This window comes from Candoia aspera, chromosome 5, assembly GCF_035149785.1.
Source record: "Candoia aspera isolate rCanAsp1 chromosome 5, rCanAsp1.hap2, whole genome shotgun sequence".
In the NCBI taxonomy this organism is placed as follows: Eukaryota; Metazoa; Chordata; class Lepidosauria; order Squamata; family Boidae; genus Candoia; species Candoia aspera.
This window is the reverse complement of record NC_086157.1, coordinates 1,622,783-1,647,297: the sequence shown is the minus strand read 5'-3', so window position 1 is coordinate 1,647,297 and position 24,515 is coordinate 1,622,783. Positions and strand designations below refer to the sequence as shown.

General features: G+C 41.4%; 1 protein-coding gene across 5 annotated transcripts in view; it reads right to left on the bottom strand.

The window, feature by feature from the left end:
* Positions 1 to 24,515, bottom strand: part of DACH1 (dachshund family transcription factor 1) — a 304,668-nt gene that overhangs the window by 141,298 nt on the left and 138,855 nt on the right. For all 5 annotated transcript variants that reach the window (XM_063304540.1, XM_063304541.1, XM_063304536.1 and 2 more), the window contains exon 3: positions 14,293 to 14,454. In XM_063304540.1, coding sequence (XP_063160610.1) covers positions 14,293 to 14,454 — 162 coding nt within the window. The remainder of the gene's footprint in view (positions 1 to 14,292; positions 14,455 to 24,515) is intronic.

The window sequence follows — 24,515 nt, the reverse complement described above, 5'->3', positions numbered from 1 at the left end:
ATTCTTCAGCCGCTTTGATTTCCAGCTGAAGTTCATGCCGGGCAAGAAGAACTTCCTGGCCGACGCCCTCTCCCAACTGCCCCAAGACGAAGAGCCCGCCCCAGACACCATTGGGACGGTCCTATCCGCCTCGCAACTGGGGATGGCCGTGACCACCCGAAGCGGCGCACGGAGGCAGCTCGACGCTACGGCGCAGCCGACGGCGGGACAACCGGCGACGGAAAGAAGCCAACCGCAACTACCAGGGGGAATGCGCACGGACCTCGCCGCCGCCCTCAAAACCGACCCCTGGTTCCTGGCGAACCCCGACAGGGTAACGATGGCGCAAGACCTGGCATGGGGGGAAGGCAGAATCTACGTCCCGGACTCGCAGCGCCAGGCGATCTTGCATAGGTCACACGACGCCAAGCAAGCGGGACACTTTGGGTTCCTCAAGACCCTACACCTAACACGGCGCCAATTCTGGTGGCCCGCGCTCAGGCGAGACGTAAAAACCTACGTGGCGTCCTGCCCAACGTGCGCTAGGGCCAAACGGGCACCAGGCAAACCCGCGGGGCTATTGCAACGGGTGGCAGAACCCTCCCGCCCATGGGAGGAAATCTCTATGGATTTTATAGTGGACCTCCCACCCAGCCAGAAGAAAACGGCCATTTGGGTGGTGAAGGACTACTTCTCAAAGCAGGCCCACTTCATCCCCTGCACGTCGGTCCCATCCTCACAACAACTAGCCAAACTCTTCCTCATCCACGTGTACAGGCTACACGGATGTCCCGCACGTGTGGTGACCGACAGGGGCACACAGTTCACCTCCAAATTCTGGCGGGCCTTCCTGAAGCTGACGGGGACCCAACAGGCCCTATCTACGGCTTGGCATCCGCAGACGGACGGAGCCACTGAGGTTCTTAATGCCACCTTAGAGCAATTTATACGATCATATACGAACTACCACCAAGACGACTGGGCCGAACTGCTCCCGTTCGCCGAAGTCGCATACAACAACGCCGTCCACACGAGCACGGGGAAAACTCCGTTCGAAGTAGTCTCGGGGCGCGACTTCGTCCCCATACCGGAGCTACCTCAACCCCCGGAACCACAGGTGGACGCCAGCGACTGGGGACGGAAGATCGCGGAAGCATGGCCAGTAATCACGGCGGCGCTGAAGGAGGCACAGGCTGCTTACAAAGAGCAGGCCGACAAGCACCGGCGCCAACAACCGACGTTCCAGGCGGGGGATATGGCCTATCTCTCCACCAAGTTCCTAAAGTCAACCCAACCCTCGAAAAAACTGGGGCCTAAGTACATCGGGCCGTTCCGAGTCACGCAAATAGTGAACCCGGTAGCAATACGCCTGGACCTGCCACACAACCTCCGGAGGCTCCACCCGGTGTTCCACACCAGCCTCCTAAAACCGGCAACCACCTCCCGATGGCACCCAAGCACGCCACAGCCCGCACCACTTATGATCGACGGGCAACACCACTTCGAGATAAGGGACATCCTCGACTCCCGCAAGCAACGAGGAACTCTACACTATCTGGTCAGGTGGAAACACTTCCCCCACCCGGAATGGGTGGCGGCGCTCAACGTTAACGCGCCTGACCTGACCAGAGCATTTCACCGGGCATACCCCGACAAACCGCAACCAAGGTCAGCAAAACCAAACCCCCCCCCCGCAGGCCTCCCCCCACCTCCCGTGCCCCAAGGGAAAGGGCCCCCCCCAAGCCCGCGACTTGGGTGGACCTTCCCCCCCCCGGGACTCACTCCCCCCGCCCCGGGCCCACGGGGTGGTGACAAACGATCGCCAGCACCCTCCCCCCGCCCCCTGGCCGCGGGGGAGTGGCAAGCAAGTCAACAGGGCAACCTGGGGGCAACGCCCAGGAGACACAACAAAGGCGACGCACTCTAAATAAGAAAAGAAGGGCCCTACCTGGAGCTGAGCAGCACCCGACCAGCCACGCCTCTCGCCTCGCCGAACTGAGCCAAACAAACAGGGTGTGGTTGGAGCATGCGCACGCCAGGTTAGAACCCGAGCATGCGCACCATGGACACACCCTGGGAAGGCACGTGGTAGAGGGAGGAGCAAAGGGAGGGGCGACAACTACTCCGGCGGGAACTTTGAAAAAAAAAAAAAAAAAAAAATGTGGCGTTTTGACAGCTCCACGAGGAAAACCCAGAAACCCGAGGGAGAACACTATTCGGAAAGGGGGCAGTATGTCATGAGTGCCGTTGAGCTAAAGTCATCAGCGCAATGGCACTCATGACAATGACAAGGAAATAGGTGAAGGGGTACAAGTTAAGTAGCCATCAACCTACAACGACTAACGGCCAACAAACAATAGCCAAAGGAATCACGGAGCCACCCAAACCATCAGCGGCAATACAACGGGGATCGCCCAGCTGAAAGCAATCAGCAGAAGAATGGAAACCTGCCGATGGGCGATCCCGGAAACCCTCACCCACCGGCAGGGCAACGCATGGGACAAAGGGGGGTGACGTGACCGTGAGCGAGGGGGCGCTGACCGGCGCGGGGTATTTAAACCCCGCACCGGCGCGCTCCTGTCACTCTCAGCTTTTTTCTACCAACGCTGTACCTGCCCTGCAATAAACCAGAGCCTGATTCGCAAACCAGTGTCTGATTGTTATTCAGGGGGAGGCAGCGCATGACACTGTTCCACATTCCCAAGAAAGTTAGGTAGGCAGAATTATTGCAGAGAATTAGACAGTCATACATTCAAGAAGTTTTCCATCTGAAGATACTCGGGAATTGTATTAGTCCTGAGGTTTGAATCCTGCAGTCACCAACCATGTGGCTACCCATTCCCTGCCTTTGAAGATCAGCTGTTTGTCCCTTGTTTATAAAACGTCTTTCTCTGAGAGAGAATGACTACAGCATATGAATCCATTGTTCAGGGTAGGGACAGTGGAAAGGTTAGAGGGATAGGAGGGTATAAATTTCAGTCAATGAAGATAAGGCTGTTTTATCACATAGTCGCTATATGTGATACAGGCATTCTTTCACTGATGAGCTGACTGACCCATACAGCATGAGGAAAAACCTTGCCCGCCGTTGAACCCTTGAGAAATAGTGCCCACGTATCTAAAGCCCTCTAGATCTCCTGTTCTGGGATGGAATCCGTTTTACAAAACCCATGCTCAAGGACAACCATCTTGAGGTTGGAGACTGGACCTCTGAGGAACTGAAACACTGCCCCTCTGGATACTGACATTTCTGAAGTCTGATTGGCTTCTACTTAGTCTCTTGTGCCTGGAATATACTGTAATCTCATAGGTGGAGGAAGACTGACACATGCCAGCAAGCTCCCTTGAAGAAGAGCAGGCCTATGCACCCCTACTGATTTGGGTAGCCCCTGTTATCAGTTGGTGAGGGCTGAGAGGAGCAGAAGCATTGGCATCAAAGATTTGCTCTTTTTATTTCAGGATAGCATGCCCAGCTTGCATGGCTAATAAAATTAAAATAGCATTTCATAAAACAGGATTTGGTTGAAACACTGTGCTTCTGCAACACACCACATTCAAGCAGTAAGGAAGGCACATACAGCCACATACAGCCCAGCAAACTGAATGGTATCAAAAGGAATGGCATTTTTAACAGCTGTCTTTCAACATGAACTTTTCAGAAGTGAAATTGCTTTTATGTGGCCTGCCTGCAAGAGAATTCCACTTGTCATTTTCATGAAACAGAAGTTTACTATGTTTTGGTATTTAGTTATTTCAAAATACTTCCTTCCCTACATTGGTGGAGAAAAACCACACAATTCTTTAGTCTGTTTTAGCAATGGAATACAGTCAGCCAACACACAATGTCACAGCATGCTAAAAATAAACACGTTACTAAAACTGTTAGGGTAATTGTGCTTATACCCAGAACCAAAGCAAAGCTCTTCAAAACAGTAGAATTAAACATACATTGATTAAAAAAAGAAATTACATATTACACCAACAGGCTGGGGTCTACAACAAATAAGCATAATAAATAGCTGCTGTACTTCATAAATATATCTTGAATCATATTTATTACATAGATCTAACCTTCCTAATACTAGTTTATTTCTTAGGAAGCACTAATAGTCCTTTCTAATTTTGTCTATAATGAACTCAGGTTTTCAACAGTTACAATTTTATTTGTAATGAATACTACTAACCCTATAAGTTCAATGTAAAAGTGGGGAAGTATCTCCCCTTATTTTTAAACACTGTTCTTTAATGTAATTTTTTCCCCATTTTATAAATTTGCTAATTGCTGCTAAGACTATTACATCAAACTGGCTGTCTTCAAGTTCTCAACAGTGAAAAACAAAACAAAGGAACCAATTCCTGAAATCTGAAAGAACCAAGAGGATGTAAACACTCTCTCCTAACTACTTAATAAGCTTGAATTTACAGTACATTTTTTTTTCCTAAAGTCTGATTTTTCAGGTTAATGGCTGAACAGAACAGGCTTTCCCAGGGAAAATGTATGAATCTGTGTGTTCAACAGGACAACTGTATGCTTAACACAAAATATATTCTCTGTAGTTCTTAGTATAGTGCTTTTATAATGACTCAGTCATAGCAGTTTTAGTCACCGATCTTAACATGGCTAATAAAAAGACCCTGAATACTTGCCAAATTCAGGTTAAATGTCTGAAGCAACTTGTTATGAGTTTTGTATTATTCTTCTGTTCAAAGTTCTTTAGCCCAAGGAGAGACACAAGTATATTACATCTAATTAATTTGTCTTGGAACGTATTGATTTCCTGACGTTTGAATTGGGCACAGGCTGTTATTTTTAATTATGAAATCTGTACAAAACAGGGACAGAAAACATGGTTTCATTTGAGAAAGGAAAGAGCCCCATACAGGAGAAAGGTGGAGAATTATAATTTGTAAAACACAACAGAAATCTCATGAAGTAGCAACGCCACCACTGAATAGAGACTTTCAGAAAGAGCGTGCTCCGGCTTTTTCACCCTCCAATTTGGAATCTGCTCACAGTACTGCAGCTTAACCAAAAAGGATTAACTCTCATATCCAACTGAGAACACAGATAATTCTCAGTAATTGGTAAAAAATGAAGATGAATGGGTCTGAGCGATAAGGAGCAATTAGCTCATCAGCAGTTACAGCTGTGCACTCAATCCGGATCCATCTCTGGAGTCTCGGCCCCTTTTAAAGAACCGAGGCAGGAGAAGCACAGGACACCTTCTCCCCCCCCAAAAAAAACCAGGGGTGCATTTGCCCATCCTTCTCCCCTCTCCCGTCTTCTCTCCTCTCGGTGAGACGACACCTGTCATAGCATTCGGCGTAAATTGCTGCCTCTCCCAGGACCTGAGTCTACAGCTCATCTTCTTTCTAAACTTCAGGAGAAGGCGGGAGAGGGGACGCCCGAACCAAATGACTACTGTAGACAATCTTAAATTCCCTGTCAATCGTTTCATTACGGCAGCATCATCTGTTTGAAAATATAAGCAATTCCCTCATCTAATTATAGAGAGGATTTGAGGTTCATTAACATTGCCAGGGAAGAGATTCAGATGTGCAATTGCGGAGCTGAGTTCCTGGCCAGCATGTGTTCCCTCTGCTTTCTCAAGGACTCAAGACTTCTTTTTTGTTTTTTTCCCTTTTCCTTTCCTGGAGCCATAAAATTAATTCTTCCTTCTAAAACAGGCCCACAAAATGGGAGAAATGAAATGATTGCATTTCATACAGTTCTCTTTCTGGAGGGGGCTCATTTGAGGAAACCCTTTTCTATTGAATGGTCCTGTTGCTCTTCTAAAAAGCAAGAAACAGCAAATGTATTTTTTTTTAATTCTGTGTGTCTGCGTGTTTGTGTGTGTGTGTGTATCTCAGGCAACAGATCTGGACTTATCATAAACACAGCTCTAACTTTTGGGAATGCTGTAAATTTGTGCAGATAAAAGGAAGTCTAGTGTGTCAAAAGCGCCTTCTGTTTTCAACACATCTTGTGGTTGTTATGCACTATTCTAAGTCAATATTACATTTCCTAACTGTGTTTAGAAAAAGAGAACACTAAAGTCTTTGTGATTGCTTCATTTCCTTCAAGAAATAATAGCAAGAGTTTTTAAAAAGTATAATTGCTGTTCAAACAATTACATTTGTTTCTGGAACATCTGTTTTGAGATCATATTATAAATGAACTCATTTCCGACCTTCAAGTAATTTACTATTGTTGATCATTGTTTACAAGATATGTAGTTCACCCATTAGGTAATGGCAAAAGTTCTTCTCAGATCCTTAGAGAATGGTTTAGAATGTTTTCACAGTATTTTTCTGACATTAATGGCTAGAGCAGGAACATAGATAAGCCCCATGCCACAGCAATTGGCGATACCTCTTTCAAATGTCCTTGTTTCATTTTCAACCATTTTTTTTCCCCAAAGTAAACTGCTTTTGATATTACAGTATTCACAAAATGCCTTGTTTAAGTAGACTTAAGTGTTCTGCAGGCCTTTGGAAGGAGAAACTATAATGTTTGCTAGGGGCAAAGAGTTCAAAGATATACTCTTGAAGATTAAATATCAGGGATGGTGCTGAACAGCATTCATAGAGAGATCCCCAAAAGTGAAGTCTTTGCACAGGAACTTAAGAATCACAGGCATGAAGCCTGGTGAGGTTTAGCATCCACGGGGGGCTTCCTTGCCTCAATTAGCTCAAGATTTATGGCTGTCATGATAAATATGAGTCTATCTCAAACAGTAATAGTCTGTCAACCCCACCAGGTAGACCAGACCAGGAATTAAGATACGTTTTTCCCCTAGTCACTTTGGCCACAGATCTTGCCTATCTTCACCAAGGTCATCTTCCTTACTCTCTACATAGTCCAATCCAAGAAGCACCTTGCATTTGGATTGGTGCTCTGTTGAAGATGGTCTGTGCCTAGAGGAGAAGAACCAACAATAACTTCAGTGTCACAAGACAGATCAATATCTGCACACATTGGACCTGAAATAATGAGATTGCATCACACTCTTCCATACCAGAAAGGAGATGCATCCAGAGAGTTTTCTCAATTTTTTGCAATGATTTTCCTGCAGTCCTAGCCAACAATCCTAACAGGACCATAGTACCTGCACAGAGTGGTGGAAGGAAGCATGTCATCTATGCCATCACTCCCAAATGGCCTTAACAAAATTGTAGGGCTTAGAGGGCCCCGTGGTCTTCTGGGCAACTGAGGGCAATGAAGGAGGGGTCAATGCCCGAAGCACAGATGGCAGAAGCCTTGCTGTGAGCAGTTTGAGGAGAGGTAAGAATCCATCTGCACACTTACTCTGTAGTGTTGACAACAAAAGAGAAATCCTATATCTCTGTCACTAGTACAAAGACAGCCAGCAGAGGCATTTGAAATAGGGCATTCTCCACAGGGAAGCGATCAACAATCAGTCTGCATCTAGTTCACAAAACCCTTTTTGTGTCTCAGACAGTCCCCCAGGGCATGCCATGGAAATTTAGTAACAAATCACTGACCATCAGCGGTGTGATTTTTATGCTGGTTCCAGCAGAAAAGGAAAAAAAAAAAGATCTGTGAGGTCTTTAGACAGGCTCACAGAGAGACAGAACCTTTCCCTAAAACATATTTTTAAAAACCCAAACCACTGTCCCCTACGTCATGGCATCGCTCACTATGTCTGTACACAAATATTGCCCAATGCTGCAGTTTCATCCATCAACTTTGCACTCTTTGGATAAAATCGTCTTTAGTTGCACTAATGTCATTGTTTTAAGGGAAACAGAACACATTTAGCTGGGATTCACTATCTGATCATGTGACACTGGAAAGTTTTCACCCTGAGGACGTGAACAAGTTGTGTGGAGTTCATGAGGGGATTACAAGCTGCCAGGGCTGTTCGGGATTTGGACCATGGAGGGAGGGAATGTCCCCTCCCAGAAGTGTGGTGTTCCTGAACTCAAAGAACTTGGACAGTAATCCAGGCTTCATCCTTCCCTTTGTGACATGGCTGTTGAAAAAGATGGTGGTGTCTCTAGTTAAGGTAATCTGGGAGAAAACTGATTTTTTGGATCTAATCCAGTCTAGATTCTGGTCTGAAACTGTGACAGAAATAGTCTTAGTTGGCCTGATACATGAGTTACAACAGGATTTAAAGGGCAAGAAGACAATCCCCAACCCCACATGTTTTACAGAATCTTCCAGTGGCCACATATATCAAACTGACAATTGTATTTTTCTGGCAAGATGAGACTTAAGACGTGGCCCAAATACCTTTCTTGGGGGTTCCCTTCAGATGACTTTGTTGGAATGTACTCAAGCCATTCAAGTCCACATTTCAGGTTGGGTGCCTTAAATGTGCACTTCCCTTTAAACCCGAATGGTTCCTGTGTAGTATTTAAACTTGACTACTGTAATGTGTAAAATCTAGGGCTGCCTTGAAGATGGTTTAAAAGATAGAATCTAATTAGTTAATAGGAAATCAGAACTCAATAAGTACTCAGTGGAGTGCATCCTCAAGTATCTCCATGCCAAATGGAAAGCACCCTTGTCACACTGACCTGTAGGATCTTGTTCCTCATTAATATCAGCTTCATATATTTACTGGTAAGATCAGTTAGGTCAGGATTTTCTCAGTGGTGGTTCTAAATTATGAAACTTAAACTGGTCTTACAAATTTTCTGTTCAATACAGACGACCCCAACCATGGCTGTGTTACCATAGGTTCTTAAGCTGGTTTAACATATGTTATAGAATGTTTTTTTTTGGGGGGGGGGGTTAATACTTCTTTTTTAATGCCTTAGTCACCTTAATACCATGTTTTATTCCAGACAACTTTGTGATGTACCCAAAATTCTGACTATCAAATCATAATGAGTCATAAACTTCAATAACAATGGTGGGCAAGCCTTCCCCTTAGTGAAGAGGGTCATACTGAAAATAATATTCATCCATTCAGAAGTACTCAGAGGAAAGCAATATCAAGTTCAACACTACTATTTTCAGAAAGTATATTATGGAAATAGATTCTTTACTGAGAATACTGCAGTGATAGAGAGCTGGAAAAATTCCTACTAAAGTTTCCTGACCCGTTCTTTGTCTAACAGCTCTCTTTCTTGTTTCTTTAGTGCTCTTAAAGGCAATTGCACTCTTAGATATTGGCTGTGATTAGCATAATATCTCCTCCCTGAGGGTGGAATATCAATTCCTACAAAGGAGAATAAACTGACAGGCCTCTCTGAAGTATCCTAGAAGAGAAAATGATGCATATTCACTTTCTTTCAAGGAATCCCATTGCCTTCACTTTATAATGACCCAGATGCACAGGCCACTGTCTTCAGGGGCAGAAAATTATCCATTTTCACAGCAATTTAAAGGAATGAATCTCTGTAAGGGCTGTGCTTGCTAATCAAAAAGGCCAAGTTCTTAGGGCAAAGAAGCTCTGAGAAAGCCATATCCTCTAGAAGGCTCAAGATGGAGGTTCTGAAGGTTTTCCTAGGCCTGCCTACGCAGGTCCATGCGTGAACTAAACTTTGCTGGTCCAAAACTATTGAAACAAAGCGGTTGTATGCACATGCCTGTGGGGATAATGTGTCCTGCAAAGTAGAATGGTGATGCACTTACTTGGCCCTCAACTCATTTTAAATTAAGACACAGAACTAAAGAAATCGTGCCTCTACACTGAACGGTTCATTGCAGATATCAAACCCTTTATTGCAAATTTAAAGGGGATCTTTATTCAATGGGGCCAACTTTTGTTTTAAACAAGGTATCTCAGGACTAAGCTCTTATGCATACAAGAGTTTCCACTGCTGCCTTGGGTAGGCTGTACTTTAAACAACTGAGCTAAAATAATTTATCTCTACTCCATGCTCTGTGAGAAGTTGCCACTAAAAAGAATCCCGGACATTTTTCCTTCTTATCTGCAGTGCTGCTGGTATCAGCCAAGCTGTCACAAGACCGTGCCTGATATAAACAAGAGATTGCAGAGACATCTCAGTAATCAATATAAAGAAGGCTACAGTATGGAAGCTACCACTGCATATCATCTGTCTCTGCAACTATTTCTATGACCAAATGAAGCATTAATTCAAATCATAAATCTATGGTGATTTAAAACTGGGAATGAGCACCTGCCTGCTTTAATGATTTATTTTGTACATTTCAGTAAGCAGGAGATTTGTCCATATGAAATGACAGGTCACCTTCAGATGCCAGGACCAGACTGTTTATCACCATGTAGACGAGCATCTCATCTTAGCAAATAAATATTAAACTAAGAAGAATCCGATGAATTGTGGAAAGGAGAGAGCAAGTATTACAGTCATATATTCTACTTTTCCTGAGTGCAGAACTCTCCATGCATTAAGGGAGTAATAAATGATCAGTTATTATTGTCAATTACCCCATTTAGATCAACGTTTCTATTATTTTTAGAGTACCTATATTAAGAGATAACAAATATAATGCATTGCTATTCAACACAACACAGAGCCAGGATAGTGCAGTGGTTAAAATGTTTCACAAAGGATGGGGGGAAGCAGGTTTAAATCCACCCTCAGCCATAGATGTTCACTGGTGACCTTCTCAATGTTCTCCCTGCAATGCAAAGATGTTAATATCAGAAGTTCATCAAAAGTGTTGAAAAATCACACAGCATGGAGCAGGTGAACATGCAAAGAAGCCCAAAACAGTAGAAGCTGACAATTATGAACCCTGAATGATTAATTTGAAACAGCCCAAAATATAATTAAGTCTCTATCTCCTCTTCCTAAATATGTCACTATCCAGACTTCCTGGTCTCAGAAGTATCATTTTTTAAACTGCTTTACTTGGTCCAAATTTCATCCAACCTTCATCAAACACTGTAAATGTCTAGAAGAATTTCATCTATAACAGGTTTCATGTTCCTAAAGTGTCTTCAGAAACAGAGAGAGAAGGAATGTTGAAGGGCACTCCTGTACTCTCCTAACAGAATTTTATTTCCATTACCGTTCCAACTTATGGCTGAATGATAGAGTGTTTTAATCTCTTTAATTTCAGAACTTCTATGCAAGCCTTCAGTTCGGACCTCTAGAAAAACCCCTTCCCTTCAGCCTGTTGTGTTACTGACAAAGAAGAGAGATGTCAGAAGTATAAAGGGTTTTGGTATGTTTCTAGACCCACAATTATTTCACCACTCCAGTTCCACCCTTCATGTAGTCTTCCTTAAGGAAAGATGGACTTCAACAACAACTGGCTTCCAGTTTCCATATGAACGCGTTCCACTGTTGAACTGAACTTACTATAAGGAGATTTTTTCCTGGCATTGAACCAGAATTGGTTTACATGCATGATATTCGTTTAGGTCCCCATTACTGGTTGCATAGTGGGGTTGGCAAGACTTCAGATGCTAAGGCAAAAAAAAAAAAAAAGGAGTTTGGGGACACAGAGGGGCATTCACACAGCATCTGTGGGAGCTCCTTAAAGCAGTCAAATCCTTTCCTGGGATTGCCCAGCTGCCTTCTGCAGCTGCCCCACCGTCTTGGGAAAATACACATTTGTTTATGGAGTTACAGACAGATGCTCACAATGATAAGAGTAACTCAGAGTTCCATAGTCAAATACTGACAGAGTGAGGTCCATTATTAGAAATTATTCTCAGGACTTCTGGAGGAATGAGGACAGCCATATCATGCTTATAGGAATGTCCTCACTACATAAGTTGCAAAGAAATATAAAATAATACAAGACAGTCTAATAGAAACAATTATGTTGTTTAAGTATGTAGAGTGAATGGGCTTTGAGAAGTTTAAAACATGAAGACAGGAAACATAAAGTCTCCTTCAAGTTGTGCTCTATTCCTGGTGATTACTATGTTGTTTTCTTGGCCAAATTATGAAAGAGGTTTGCCATTGATTTTTTCTGAGGTGCTCTTTGCAACTTCCCACTCCAGTCTACCACACTGGAATGTCTTGATAGTCTCCCATCCAAATACTAACCAGAACGAACCCTGCTTCACTTCCTGAAGGCCAGCCAAGGTCAACTAAGTGATACCCCCTGATGAATTGAGAAGCTAGAATGGAAGTTTCCTTTCTTGAAAAATAATGTTTACATAAATAGCCACTAAAAACTACCCTCCAGGTAGGGATGAAGGAACAATAGGTTTATACCTGTCCCGGAAGTAAATTCCACTGAATTCAATTTAGTTTTTGGTAGGTAAGTATAGGAGACTGTCTGATTCCCTCCATCCACCACCAAAAAAGATATCATTCTATGCTCATTCAGTTTTATCCTTTTAAGTCAAGTAGGATCTCTGTCAAACCCATTTCTTAATTAAGAATGGAATCTGATAAACGAGGAGCAGAGACACCAGAGTTTTGCCTTCCTTCCAAAAGTCACTGAAACTTTGCAGGATGGTGAAACCTTGGATAAGAGCAGTGACATCCCATGAGATCTCATTTAACAAGGCTGAAAACTGACAAGACCTTTCTATTGTACAATTTTAGCCATTTCATGTTGGTGATCTTGCTCAAGAAGAAACCTTGTGAGATTTCAGACATTTCTACTTTTGCTGCAATTTTGTACCAAGACTGCAAGGTGGCACCTGGGCTAGAACCCTTAGAACAGTGCCAGTTCCATGAAACTCAACATGGGGTTTACCACGAGGCTGCACAAATTTTGCCAAAGACATACTTAGCCAAGCTCACCAGTGCCTAAAAAAGCCCCTCTTCTTTAGCCTACTAAGCCGCTGTGGCTGCTGTCTATATTTTTTTCTCCTGGCGAAGCGAAGCGGCCACACCTTTTCCCACCCACAAGACAGCCAGCAGCTGCCTATGAAGCCAATGCCAAGCCTTCGCAAAGCTATTTCACTTCCGCTTCCCCATGGGGCAGAGCACCTCTTTTGACTCCTACACATACCCAGCAACACCCACATGCATCACATACCTATTTCCAAGGTTCCTTCCTTGTCCCACAAAGGATAAAACACTTTATTGATAACCAAAACTACTGTTCTTAATATTATCTTTCTTATCTCTGAATAGCATCCAAATACTCTCTAACAGCCCTGCAAAATGTATGTTTTAAGGAACTGTTTTTGTTCCCTAAGTTAGACGAACAGGAGATGTGCTTCACCACTTTTCACTTCTCAGTTGATTAAAGACAGTTGAACTAAAGATCTTGGGTTTTCCTCCTTTCCTTTTCCCTCATGTTTAAATCATATTTGGGACTGTTGTTGCTTGTCCTTGTTTCTTTACCCATCTTTGAGGCCAGGTATGGTCATGGCAGTTTTTGCTCAGTAAACCTGTAGCATTTTCTATGGCTGAAACATTAACCACAAAGAGGGAAAAATTGCTTGAAATCTGCTGACATGGGCATATTTGTTCCCTTTGTTCTTGGGTAGGAGTTAAATAATAAATATGTACAGGGAGAACCAGAACAAAAAAGTTGTCAAGCTGTCATCCTTAAGAATAACCTCAAAAATTTGCAGAATAGAAAAAGTATATATTAGATTGTCATGTCTGGTTTACGTCTATGCTACCTCTGCCACGAACAGCCATTAACAAAACTCAAATTCAGCTTTCAGCTCACTCATTAATTTATCTCAGAGAACAGAAAGCAGCCTTTATAATGAAATGCCCTTAAAGGCTTTGGTCATTCCAAGAATATTTAAGAAAAAGAAATTGGCTACACAGATAAACCACGTTTTGTGAACCCCTCATCTTATGAGACAGAAAGTGTTGTCAGAAGTTCCAAACATTTAACACGGGAGAGGGAAAAAGAAGATACTTCTAGGCATCCATAAAACCAAAATAGCACTATTTTGAAACTCCTTTCTTTCTTTCTTTCTTTTTCTTTCTTTCTTTCTTTCTTTCTTTCTTTCTTTCTTTCTTCAATTTCTATAGCCACCCATCTCAGCAAGTGACTCTGGGCGGCTTACAATGATAAACCTTCTTCCTTTTGGATTTAGAAAGGCAGGGCTGAAGTGCTTTGCTTTCTACAAACAAACCTGAATCCTATTTTTTATTGCTCCAGTTTAATTCAGCAAGTTAACAAGAACAGTGAATCCAAAGAGTTTTTTGAAGCGCTACCCTGGGAATGGTGGGCTGTTGACTATTTCCACAGGACAGACGGATTTTCTGATTTGACAGCTTTACTGAACAGTGCATTTTCAGATTTTATATTTAGAGCTTGTACTTCTGCAAAAAAAACCCTGGAAAATGACAGTGCTTTTAAAAAAAACAGGCTTGAAGCAAAACAAAAATGAAAAAATAAAGCTGTATTTTCTCCTGCCTTCCTAGAGGCCAGAATCTTTGTTAAAATTCTCCTTTAGATCAGAAACTTACCCACGGTAGAATTTAGGTCCCCGTTTTCAGACTCTGCTGCGTGCTGGTTATTATTGGCATGATAGTTTGACATTGCTTCTAATTTAATTTTTTTAACCTTCATTGCCTCCGCGATGGCAGCGTTTGTAGCTGCGGCTGCGGCTGCTGCCGCAGCTGTCAGACCTACAACGAAAAAGGAATAACAGCCATGAAATCACGACGTCTGTCCACTGTCCCTTTGAAGTTACCCTCTCCCAGGATTCAAGTTCACAAGGAACAAATGAGTTTGCAAAAAAGGAGGGAGGAAAAACCATCAGCTGAAAATGACAGCCAACTTCTCAAGGCTCATGTAGCCAAGTAAGGTTTGTAAAATTGCCCCCTTGTGTTTTTAGTTTCATTAGCTTAAATCCTATTTAGCCCTACTCTGAGTCAACCAGTTGAAATCGTGGGGACGAAAGTTGGTCATCTTCAGTTATGTTAAACTACATTAGTTATCTCTGATATTCTCTAGGATTAAATCTGGATTTGGGCCCTTGTGTTTTTAATCTGTCAAGCGGTAGACACGGTTCTGAGTTCCATATTCAAAAGAAGACATACCTCCTAGGCTAAACCAAGGAATGTGGGGAAAGGATTTGTTTTAACCCATGTCCTGCATGAGGTAGTCCATTTACTCAGGCTGTGCCTGTTGTTTTGCCTTCTCTCTTATGCTTCATTCCAACCTTAAAGACTGTGATGGGCCACCTGAAACCAGATCATCCTTCTTTCCCAACTGCTGGAAATCAGGAAAACTGAAATACGTAAGAACTGTAGTGTAACCCTTCACATAATTTTAAAACATGAACAAAACCCTTACAACTCACAAACCCAGAAAACCCAAAAATCCTGAGATATGAAGGGTTGAATTCCACATTACTCTTGGATATAGTGGTCTAGATCGAGAGTAATGTCCAAGCTTACTGATGTCCAGAACAATGTGACCCTTGCCTGGGAGGTCCTGAAATCTACTTATAGATTGGGGCAGATCTACTTATACAGCTTGGGGCACAGACGGAAATTCCTATTTCAGAAATGGAATCCAGAGAGTTTGTTCTAAGGGACATCTTACGAATGCCGATAATAAGTACTGCTTGGTCAGAATCCCAGAACAGAAACGATGATGGATATTCTGTCCCAACACAGAATTCTACCTTTCTCTGAGACCTGATTTGTCAGCATGAAGACTGAACTTTTTTTTAAAAAAAAAATAAGGTTCCCTTCTGGTGTATGAGCATTACAATGTCCAGAATGCCCAGCTCCCAGTCAGCCTAGCCAAGAAAAGGATCAGGTTGGTGCAGGCTACGGTAGTAACATAGCTGAAAACAATAATTTGCAAAATCCAGAAAGTGGAGATACTGTATAGCAGTAGTGTGCAATATCATAACAAGAGGTAAAAGGTAAAGGTTTCCCTTGACATTAAGTCCAGTCATGTCCGACTCTAGGGGGTGGTGCTCATCTCCGTTTCAAAGCCGAAGAGCCGGCGTTTGTCCGTAGACACTTCCCTGGTCATGTGGCCGGCATGACTACATGGAACGCCTTTCAAGAGAGAAAGGGGAAGGCAACGTCTAGATATCACCGTATAGTTACAATTTGATCACAGCAACCAGCAAATTGCATTAAGAATTTGACTGGAAAAAGTCATTTGCAAAAGGAATTTGGAGTATCTTTTTTTTTTTAATTAGTTCGAGTGGTATTGGTGTGGGAGGAGAGAAAGAGAGAAGGATGTAAATAACAGCGAAAAAAGCCGCCCTATTGCAGTTACCATTAATATTCCGAAATTGATAATCTGTTTATGTCTAGCATTTTTCCTGCTGATTATTCAGTGAGACAAGCCACTTTATAAATATCTCATCACTCCAGCGTCACACAAATTTCATCGACAGTGCTTCTGCACAGCCATTAGCAATATGAATCTAACCATTACAAGAGGGAGGAAAAAATCGAACATGTGGCATTAATACGCAGCCCTGGTTCCTAACCATCTGATAGGCAGATGGTGCAAAGTAGATTCTCCAGCTGAAATGAAGGGGCGCATCATTTAAAACCTTGTTTGCATTCTAACTGATATCGCTGCCATATTGCTATACAGGATGCATCATGGCAATATTTGAACAATCTAGTTTGTTTCAGTCATAAATGTTTACAGCCTTGTTTTTTATCTTTAGATGCATGTTCTGAAGCACATATTTTTAATTTATGAAATCTATTGTTTACTTCTGTGGAACCAGAAGATTAGCAAGGAGAAGGAATACAAAATTGCTACCACCACAACTGAAGGACGAATAAAATATTGGGAGTGCATGTGTTTTTCTTCAATAAAGATCGTTAGTAAAGGAATTAAAAAAAAATTAGCTTAGGCATTTTACACATTACATTTATGCATTAAACCTAACAGCTTTCCCCCATGTGACAGACTTAGAAGTTTAATGTTATCACACACAGCTCTTCATGGAAAGCTCTCAGTGTGTGCAATTAATCTTGTCCCACAATTCTATTCACAAAGCAAAACATCAAAAAGTAAAATCCTGCTCAGTAATTGTGGTTCTGAAGGAATTTTCCCTTCCACTGACAGTTCCTATGGACTCATGCAGAAAAGTCTTTTTAAGGGGTCTTGTAAGAGCTGAAGTGAACTTGAATTATAACTCAATTCAACAACCTTCAAGACTTCAACCTAGGTCAGGTCAGGACTTCAGCCAGATCCTGACAACCAACTGAACACACACTGAATGAGGCCTCAACCAATCTTCTCCTTCCCATAACACAACAAAGTGATTTTCTTCATCATATGTTTTACCGACACTCAAATTTACAAAATTTAAGAAGAGATATGCCAACAAAATTTAAAAAGATACAGTATATGCCAGCAGAAGAGATAATGTGAATTTTGAATATTTTGTTGGGTAATACAAAATAAAACTCATTTGAAAAATGTTTCTATTATTGTACATTCCCCCAAATTTACCTATCCTTTAGCTTACACTGCCAATGTCTTCGATGGAGATCACCTTTGATGTCAAGTAAGAATTTGTCTGCTCTTAAAGGAATTTACAAAATTATTTTAAAAAATAGGTAGATTTCTACTTTACATTTTATAAATGGGGTACTTACTGCAATTATTAATTTATTAATCATTAATTAATTAATTATTAATCAATTACCATAAATTTATCTGATCTTCTGGCACGTATAAGTATGGACACAAAGATAAGGATACACATTCTCACACACTTATTTGGCAGAGCATCAGCAGAACTTACAGTATGTCAGCTGGGATACCCAATTCTAGGTTGACCAGCTAGAAAAGCTAACAATTGCACTGGTTTCGGTCTGTGTTTCAAGGGACCGCCTTAAATTCATGACCACATTATTATTGTTATTGTCCATTGAGTCAACTCAGTCAACTGAGGGCTGAGAAACAGTGACTGGCCCATTTAATTTTAGGTAAATGTATGTTTCATTTGCTCCTACCAAGAGAATGAGATATGAACTAGAATTTAAGCAGCCCCTAAATCTGTTCGCTCTGTGCTCAATATACTATTCAAGAAAAACGATCCTTATAATGATAATACTCTGCCCATTTCTTTTTTTCTCTTTCCTTTCCTTTTTCCATTTTTTTCCAAAAAAAAAAGGAAAGGAAAAAAAGGCAAAACAGCAAATTCAGTGCCAGCTTGGTCAACCTAAGGGCATCCCATGAAAATCAATGAGATTTAAATTCCTTATAGCTGACTTGTCCCATTTTCTTTTCACTATGTCTATTTGAAACATGATTAAACCTGGATCCAACCCAGTGACACCAGTAGCTGCACTTCTCTCAGATTATATCAGCTTTTAAAGTAAAGTCTTGATCACTCGGTTAATACTTATAATATCCTGATTTTTTACATTTGCAGATAGAGCAAGTAAAGACAGCCAGTTTGGTCTAGTGGTTAAGGCGCTGGGCTAGAAACCAGGAGTCTGTGAGTTCTAGTCCTGCCTTAGGCATGAAAGCCGACTGGGTGACCTTGGGCCAGTCTCTCTCCCAGCCCAGCCCAACTCACCTCACAGGGTTGTTGTTGTGGGGCAAATAGGAGGAAGGAGTATTAGGCATGTTTGCTGCCCTGAGTTATTTATAAAAATAATAAAGGTGGGATAGAAAATAAATACAATTATGGAGAATATGGAAGGGGAATAATTTCCCACTTAACCCCAGGTAACCCCAGGTTTCACATGTATGTTTCATGTGCCTTGTTCTGAGAATAGCCAACATATAGTTAATTCTTTTGTCTTGTGGGATATCTTTCTATCCACCTATTCTTCATCATAAATCACTGAATGTAGAGGATTCAATTCTCAATAAATGAACAGAATAAGGGTAATAGGCTTCACTCATAAGTTATATACACAGTGGAAGTAAATTTCACTAAAATCAATTAGAATTACTTTTGGGTAACGTTGCCATGTGCAATCATGAGATGCTACCCAAAATGAAATGAATGTGAAGTTTTCTCAACATTCAGTGATACGATATAGACTTGCCACCAAACAAGGAATGCATTTTCTGAGGTCTTTGAGATGCACATCCCGAATCAAAACAATTTAATTAACACTGTTGTCTTTCTAAGCAGCCATGTCTTCTAAAGCAATAGGCTCTTATTCGTCTTTCACTCTACTGCATTATTCATTTTAGAACAACCACAAGGTGGGCTACAAATTGTTATTTTATCTAATCAAAGGCGACTTAACTCTAGAGAAGGTCAAAGGTTTAATTTTGTGAAGTATTATCTTACACTAGGAGTTTAACCAAAAAACAGAAGAAGAAAAACAGTCAAGAAATTGGTAATAAATGAATCTTTATAGCCTCAGGCATCGGTCTAGTTTAGTTAATAAACTTTCACTGAAGGTTTCTTTCAACTGTTACGGACAAGGAGGTTAAAAAAAAATCTTAAATTACAGCCATGTGTGACTTTTAAAGCAGGAATTCCTTTTTTTAATTTCAAATCCCACCCCCCACAAACTCCAAAAGACAAAGTCTTCAGTATATGAAGCAAAAATGCATACTTTATAACAGATAAAGAGGAACAGTGAAATCGCCTTTGGAGAAGGGGTAAAAACATCCTTTGTAAATGTGGAATTTTGTGTCCTGCTCTTCTGAAATTTGTACATCAGCACTGAACAATTTGTATGGAAAGAAGACTTAAAAGGAAGTAGTTCACAGACACAAATATGTTTTTCTGCCTTAGAAGAAGAAAGCAAGCGTTGGATATCTCTCCAACAGTTAAGCTTGTATGTCTTTTGAAAGTCATCCTCATTTAATTCAATTGGATGCATCTCTAAATAAAATTGCCAACATTTCACCAGTAAACAAAGCTTTTTTTTTTCTTTTCTGTTTATTTGACAGTGGTGATCCTTGCCCTTTTTGCCACACACTTACTGCAATGCCCTTTCTGTTGCATTTCCTCAGAAGGTGGACCACCACAGAGAGGCCAGATTGTCAGCAGTGAAAACCCAATTTGTGCTTGTTCCATGGATTATTGGTTTTCTCCTGGCCCCAGTTCAAAGTGTTCGTTATTTCCTTTCAACCCCTTTGTGGCACAGCACAAAGACATAAAGGACTGTCTCAACTAATATGAGTCTGCCCATCCTCTGAGGACATCTAGAGGGGGTCTGCTCATGGTCCCACCTTGGCAAGAAGTGAGGACAACACAGACTATGAAGCAGGCCCTTTCTGTGATAGCTCCCACACTGGGAAGACAAGGTCCTCTTTTCAGGTAGTCCAGAAGAGACTCTACCTCAGCCTTCCTAACCTGCCACCTACACCTGTGTGGACTTCCAGAATTCTCCAGCCTGATCTATTGCTGAGGATTCTAGAACTGAAATCCTCACATCTGGAAGGAGCCCAAATTGGAGAAGGCTGCTTCCCCAAATCCCCTCTTCCTTCTCCTCAGCAGAAGGCAGCAGCTATTCCAGAGGAAACTGAAGCCCGTTCAACCATGCAGCATTGCTATTTGCATTTACAGCATCCATGAAATCATGGTGCCCTTGTTATTGCAAAGCAAAGCTTCCCCATTCCCAGAGCATTGTCCTTCCTCTGCCAGTAGAATGAGGAGAGAATGCAGCTCTTTCTCACCCAGCCCAGTAGTTCCAACCCTTGATGTCACTCATCTTAAAACAATGCAGAAAAGAGAATGTAAACCCACCCCCCCAAAAAGTTCCAAAGGATGTTAAGCTGAACTTAATCATCACTTCTAATGTGCAGCACAAATACAGGTTGCCACCAATGTGAAATTCGTCATGATCTAAAAAGCAACTCATGTTCCCAGGTCACATGTCCTCCCCAAGCACCCCCTTGCTGCCCCAAGAGCCCCCCAGGAGGTAGGGCTGAATCGTTGCAGCTGCACAGTCTTACAAAAACTGATCCAAAGCAGTATGTAGTCCCAGTGTGCAGAGCCTCTTCTGCTGATCCATGGGTCTGGTGTATCACAGGTAGCATTTCTCAGGAATCTGAATGCATGGAGAACTGGCAAGTGTATCATAATAAAATATGTCATGAGTAATGACGGTGAGCAGGAGGGGGCCTCTATCCAGGGGGGAAAACGCATGCGTAATACTGAGGAGTTAAGCAGCCATTTAAAGAAACACAGATCAGACCCGCCTTAACTTTCGGGGTTTATCTGTCTGGGTTTTTCCCACGCTTCTTCAGTTTGTTAGGATTCTGTTTACGTAGCAGTAATAAACACTAGAGAACTACTCCTCGTCTCAGTGTGTGTCTCACTGTTAGGACAATATAAGAATATAGGGGCCAATCAATTGTTATCTGCACAACAGACGTACAAGATCTCTCTGCAGGTTCTTCCATCATGTCTGTTTTTAATGCTTAAAGAAGTTATTATTTATAGAATTTAAATTTCAGCCATACTTACTATAGCCAAAACCAGAATAGTTATCCATTAGAGTTAATGTATTTTTAGCAACGGAGACACAAATAATTAACCACTTCTAACAATGCTAAAATGCAGAATTACCGAAAGGGCACGTCCATGCCTGTGACTGCACGTTAACAAAGCTATATAATCATCACCTTTCTATCACTCAGAGCTTTTTATAGTTCTTCTTAACTCCTTCAGTGCTACTAATCCGGTATTTAGCACAGAATGGAAGGTAATGAAACCCAATCCTTTGATGGAACTCTTCTGCAGCTCATCATTCAGCAACAGTTTTGGCTCAGAACCCACCCAGAAAGCCCTAAGACAAGATATTCTAGGATACGGTAATAAATCAGTGGGCTCTGGGTCTTCAAGAACCAAACTAAAATGTAAAATTGCTGATCTCCTACAAAGAAATGTCCCTGAGATGCAGTCTAGTTCCAGGTTATTTATTTATTTATTTCCTGCAGGACTTGGATGCTGCAGTAATTGGGCAGATCTAAGCAGCACCTTACGAATGTTTTATAATAAAACACAGAGCACAGAACGGAAATAACAATACAATCTAAAAAAGGCATGCACATTCTTTCCCATTAATGCATAAAGTCATAATAAATAATAGCACCATAAACCTGCTTAGGGGTATCTAATTACCCCAATCCCTTATTCCCTAATGTGTGCTTGAATAGCCAAGTTTTTAATAACTTGCTAAATGTGAACAGTAAGGATGTCAGTCTGAAAGAATTCCCCCACAAATCAAAAGGATAATGTAGTCACATTTGATTGTAAATCTTCAGACCCAGAATCAAAATCTTAGGACACTTAATTAACTACTTTGTTAGAGATTTAACTCACCTTTCCTCCAGAAGTACACTCTCCACCAGGTAGATTAAAATGATGGAGAATAACAGACCTAGTAATGGGACAGAGATGTATAAGCTTGGAGGCTTGCAAAGTCTAGTAGGGAGATCTTTGGTTGTACGTGGCTTCATTTTAAACTGCAACAAAATAATTGACCCAACTTTGTGGTGTCCCTGACCCTTCAGTCAATGAAACCAGCTCCTGAATTAGGGCTCAGAGACATGAGATTCCCATTCCTGCCTGGGGGTAAACCTGACACCTTGTAAGCTTCCAAGAAGAGGTGGACTTCAACCTGGATCTCCCTGGTTTTAATCCAGTACCTTCACCATTTCCAAGAACATTTTACTTCTTGACTTATAAAACAAGCAATTATTTTGGCAGCTTCAAAGATGCCTCTAGACCCGACATTTGGATATGCCACTTCCAGTTTGCTCTATGGTTTCTGGAATTTTGACAGAATCCTGGATGATTTAAGAATTTCACCTGTCACGAAGCTTCCCTATTTTCTTATAAAACTACTATGTAACTAAAGAACAAGTAATTAAAGAACAACCCAAACTTATCTGTGTATGATTAAACAATATGTTTTGTTTTTCGCTGCCTTTTTTCCCTGCTGTGCATTAATTATGCAATTTGTTCCCTGCGCTATTAACAACTCATAATTGGGAGCAAGAAGCTGAAACACGATAAACACACTGAATTAAAGTGTCCATTGGAGAGACAGTGTTGGAACAAATGTCAGAATAGAAAGCCATAAAAAAATGTTTAGATAAAGCTGGAATATTGATTAATTCCTATCTTTGACCTAGTTCTGTCATTTCTGATTTCTGATATATGCCATGAAGTCAGAGTCAACTCTTAGCTACTAGAAAGCTAGACTTTCCCCAGCATCTGTCCCCAACCTGGACTTTTAGATGTCCCAATGATGGACCAACTGTTGCTGTAAAAGGAGTCCATCCACCTGCAGGTTGTTCTCTTCTTCTCTTTCCCTCCATCTTTCCAAGCATTATAAACTTCTCATGAAGGCTAGATCTTTGCAAAATACAGGATAGTTTGAGCCAGGTCATTTGAGCCTCAAGAATGTCTTTGTACTATGATCCATCTGTTTTTCTTGGCTATCCATGTTCCTCAAGAGCCTTCTGCAACTTCAAAGTTCAAAAGAATCAATACTCTTTCTATCCTGCTTTTTCAAAGTCCAATTTTTGCTTCCATAGACTGTCACAGGGAAAAGCATTGCCCTGCATTATTCTGGACTTGTAGGTATAGAATCATTTCTAAGGTTCCTCAACTTTTGATAAATCTCTACTTTTCTACTTTTTTACCTCAAACAGGTAAATATAGGATCCTACTGTTCCTCCTATTCGTTCATACATAATATAGCTACTTCTCAATGTTCTGTTTTGAACTGTTCTAGGTAAAGATCTCAAAGTTCTCTTCAAGGTCTGACCAATGTACTATATCTTCTTTCATCAAGGGGAGCTAACCGAAGAAGAAAAATTACATTGCACACCTCTTCTTGGGGACAACTCTCTATAGTTTCCTGCTTTCTGTAACATTTATCACCATTGTTTAGTTCACTCTGAACTTGTTGCGCAAATACACATTATGATCCAAGTAATTGCAGCTACAACTGTCACACTTTCACCACATTGTCAACTGCACATGCAGCATTCATACTTAAATTGAAATCAGTGGACTTTCTGACAACTAACATATTAAAAGCTCCTTCACCCAAAGAGATTTGAAATTTGTCACTGAAAATTAATAACTCATATTCCAAATCTCATTAAGTTTCACAGAACAAATGATCTCTGAACTGAAAGGGTCAAGAAAACTGTGTCTTTTCTGATAATATTTTAAGGCAAGGATGTAACAGGTCCTAACACTTACTATGACAAAGTTACTTCAAGTTACTTCAATCACCAAGGCATGAGAGACAATTTGTCAGCCAGGTAGTACGTAAAGCCCAACTGGAAAGAAGGAGGGTAGATCCACCAGCTGAGGTTCTACAAGCAACCTCAGAAGCTTAGCTCTGTGGCCTCTATAACTTCGAACAAAGTGATGGCTTATCAGATACAAGGTACAATTCTACATTGACTCTTAATACAGTCACCTGTCTTGAGAATTTTTCTCAGCCCCTCCATGGCAATCTTTAGACTTCATAAAACTTTTAACAGTTTCATTTCTTAAATATTGTTTTATTTGAATCTGTTTTATTGTATTCTATTCCACCCTAGCATTACTTTTAACATTGAAATTGCCTTGTGTATTCTATACCTGTATAGAGATAAAATAAAGGAAGAACAGGCATAATTAAGTCTTCAGACTTCAGCTGTGGTCTGTCAGCCCAGATTAAGAAATATAAGCAAGTTATGTCATATTTTTAAGTTTTCAAAAAGAGGTTCTGAAGCTGTCACTTACTTTAAATGGCAAACAAAACAAAAC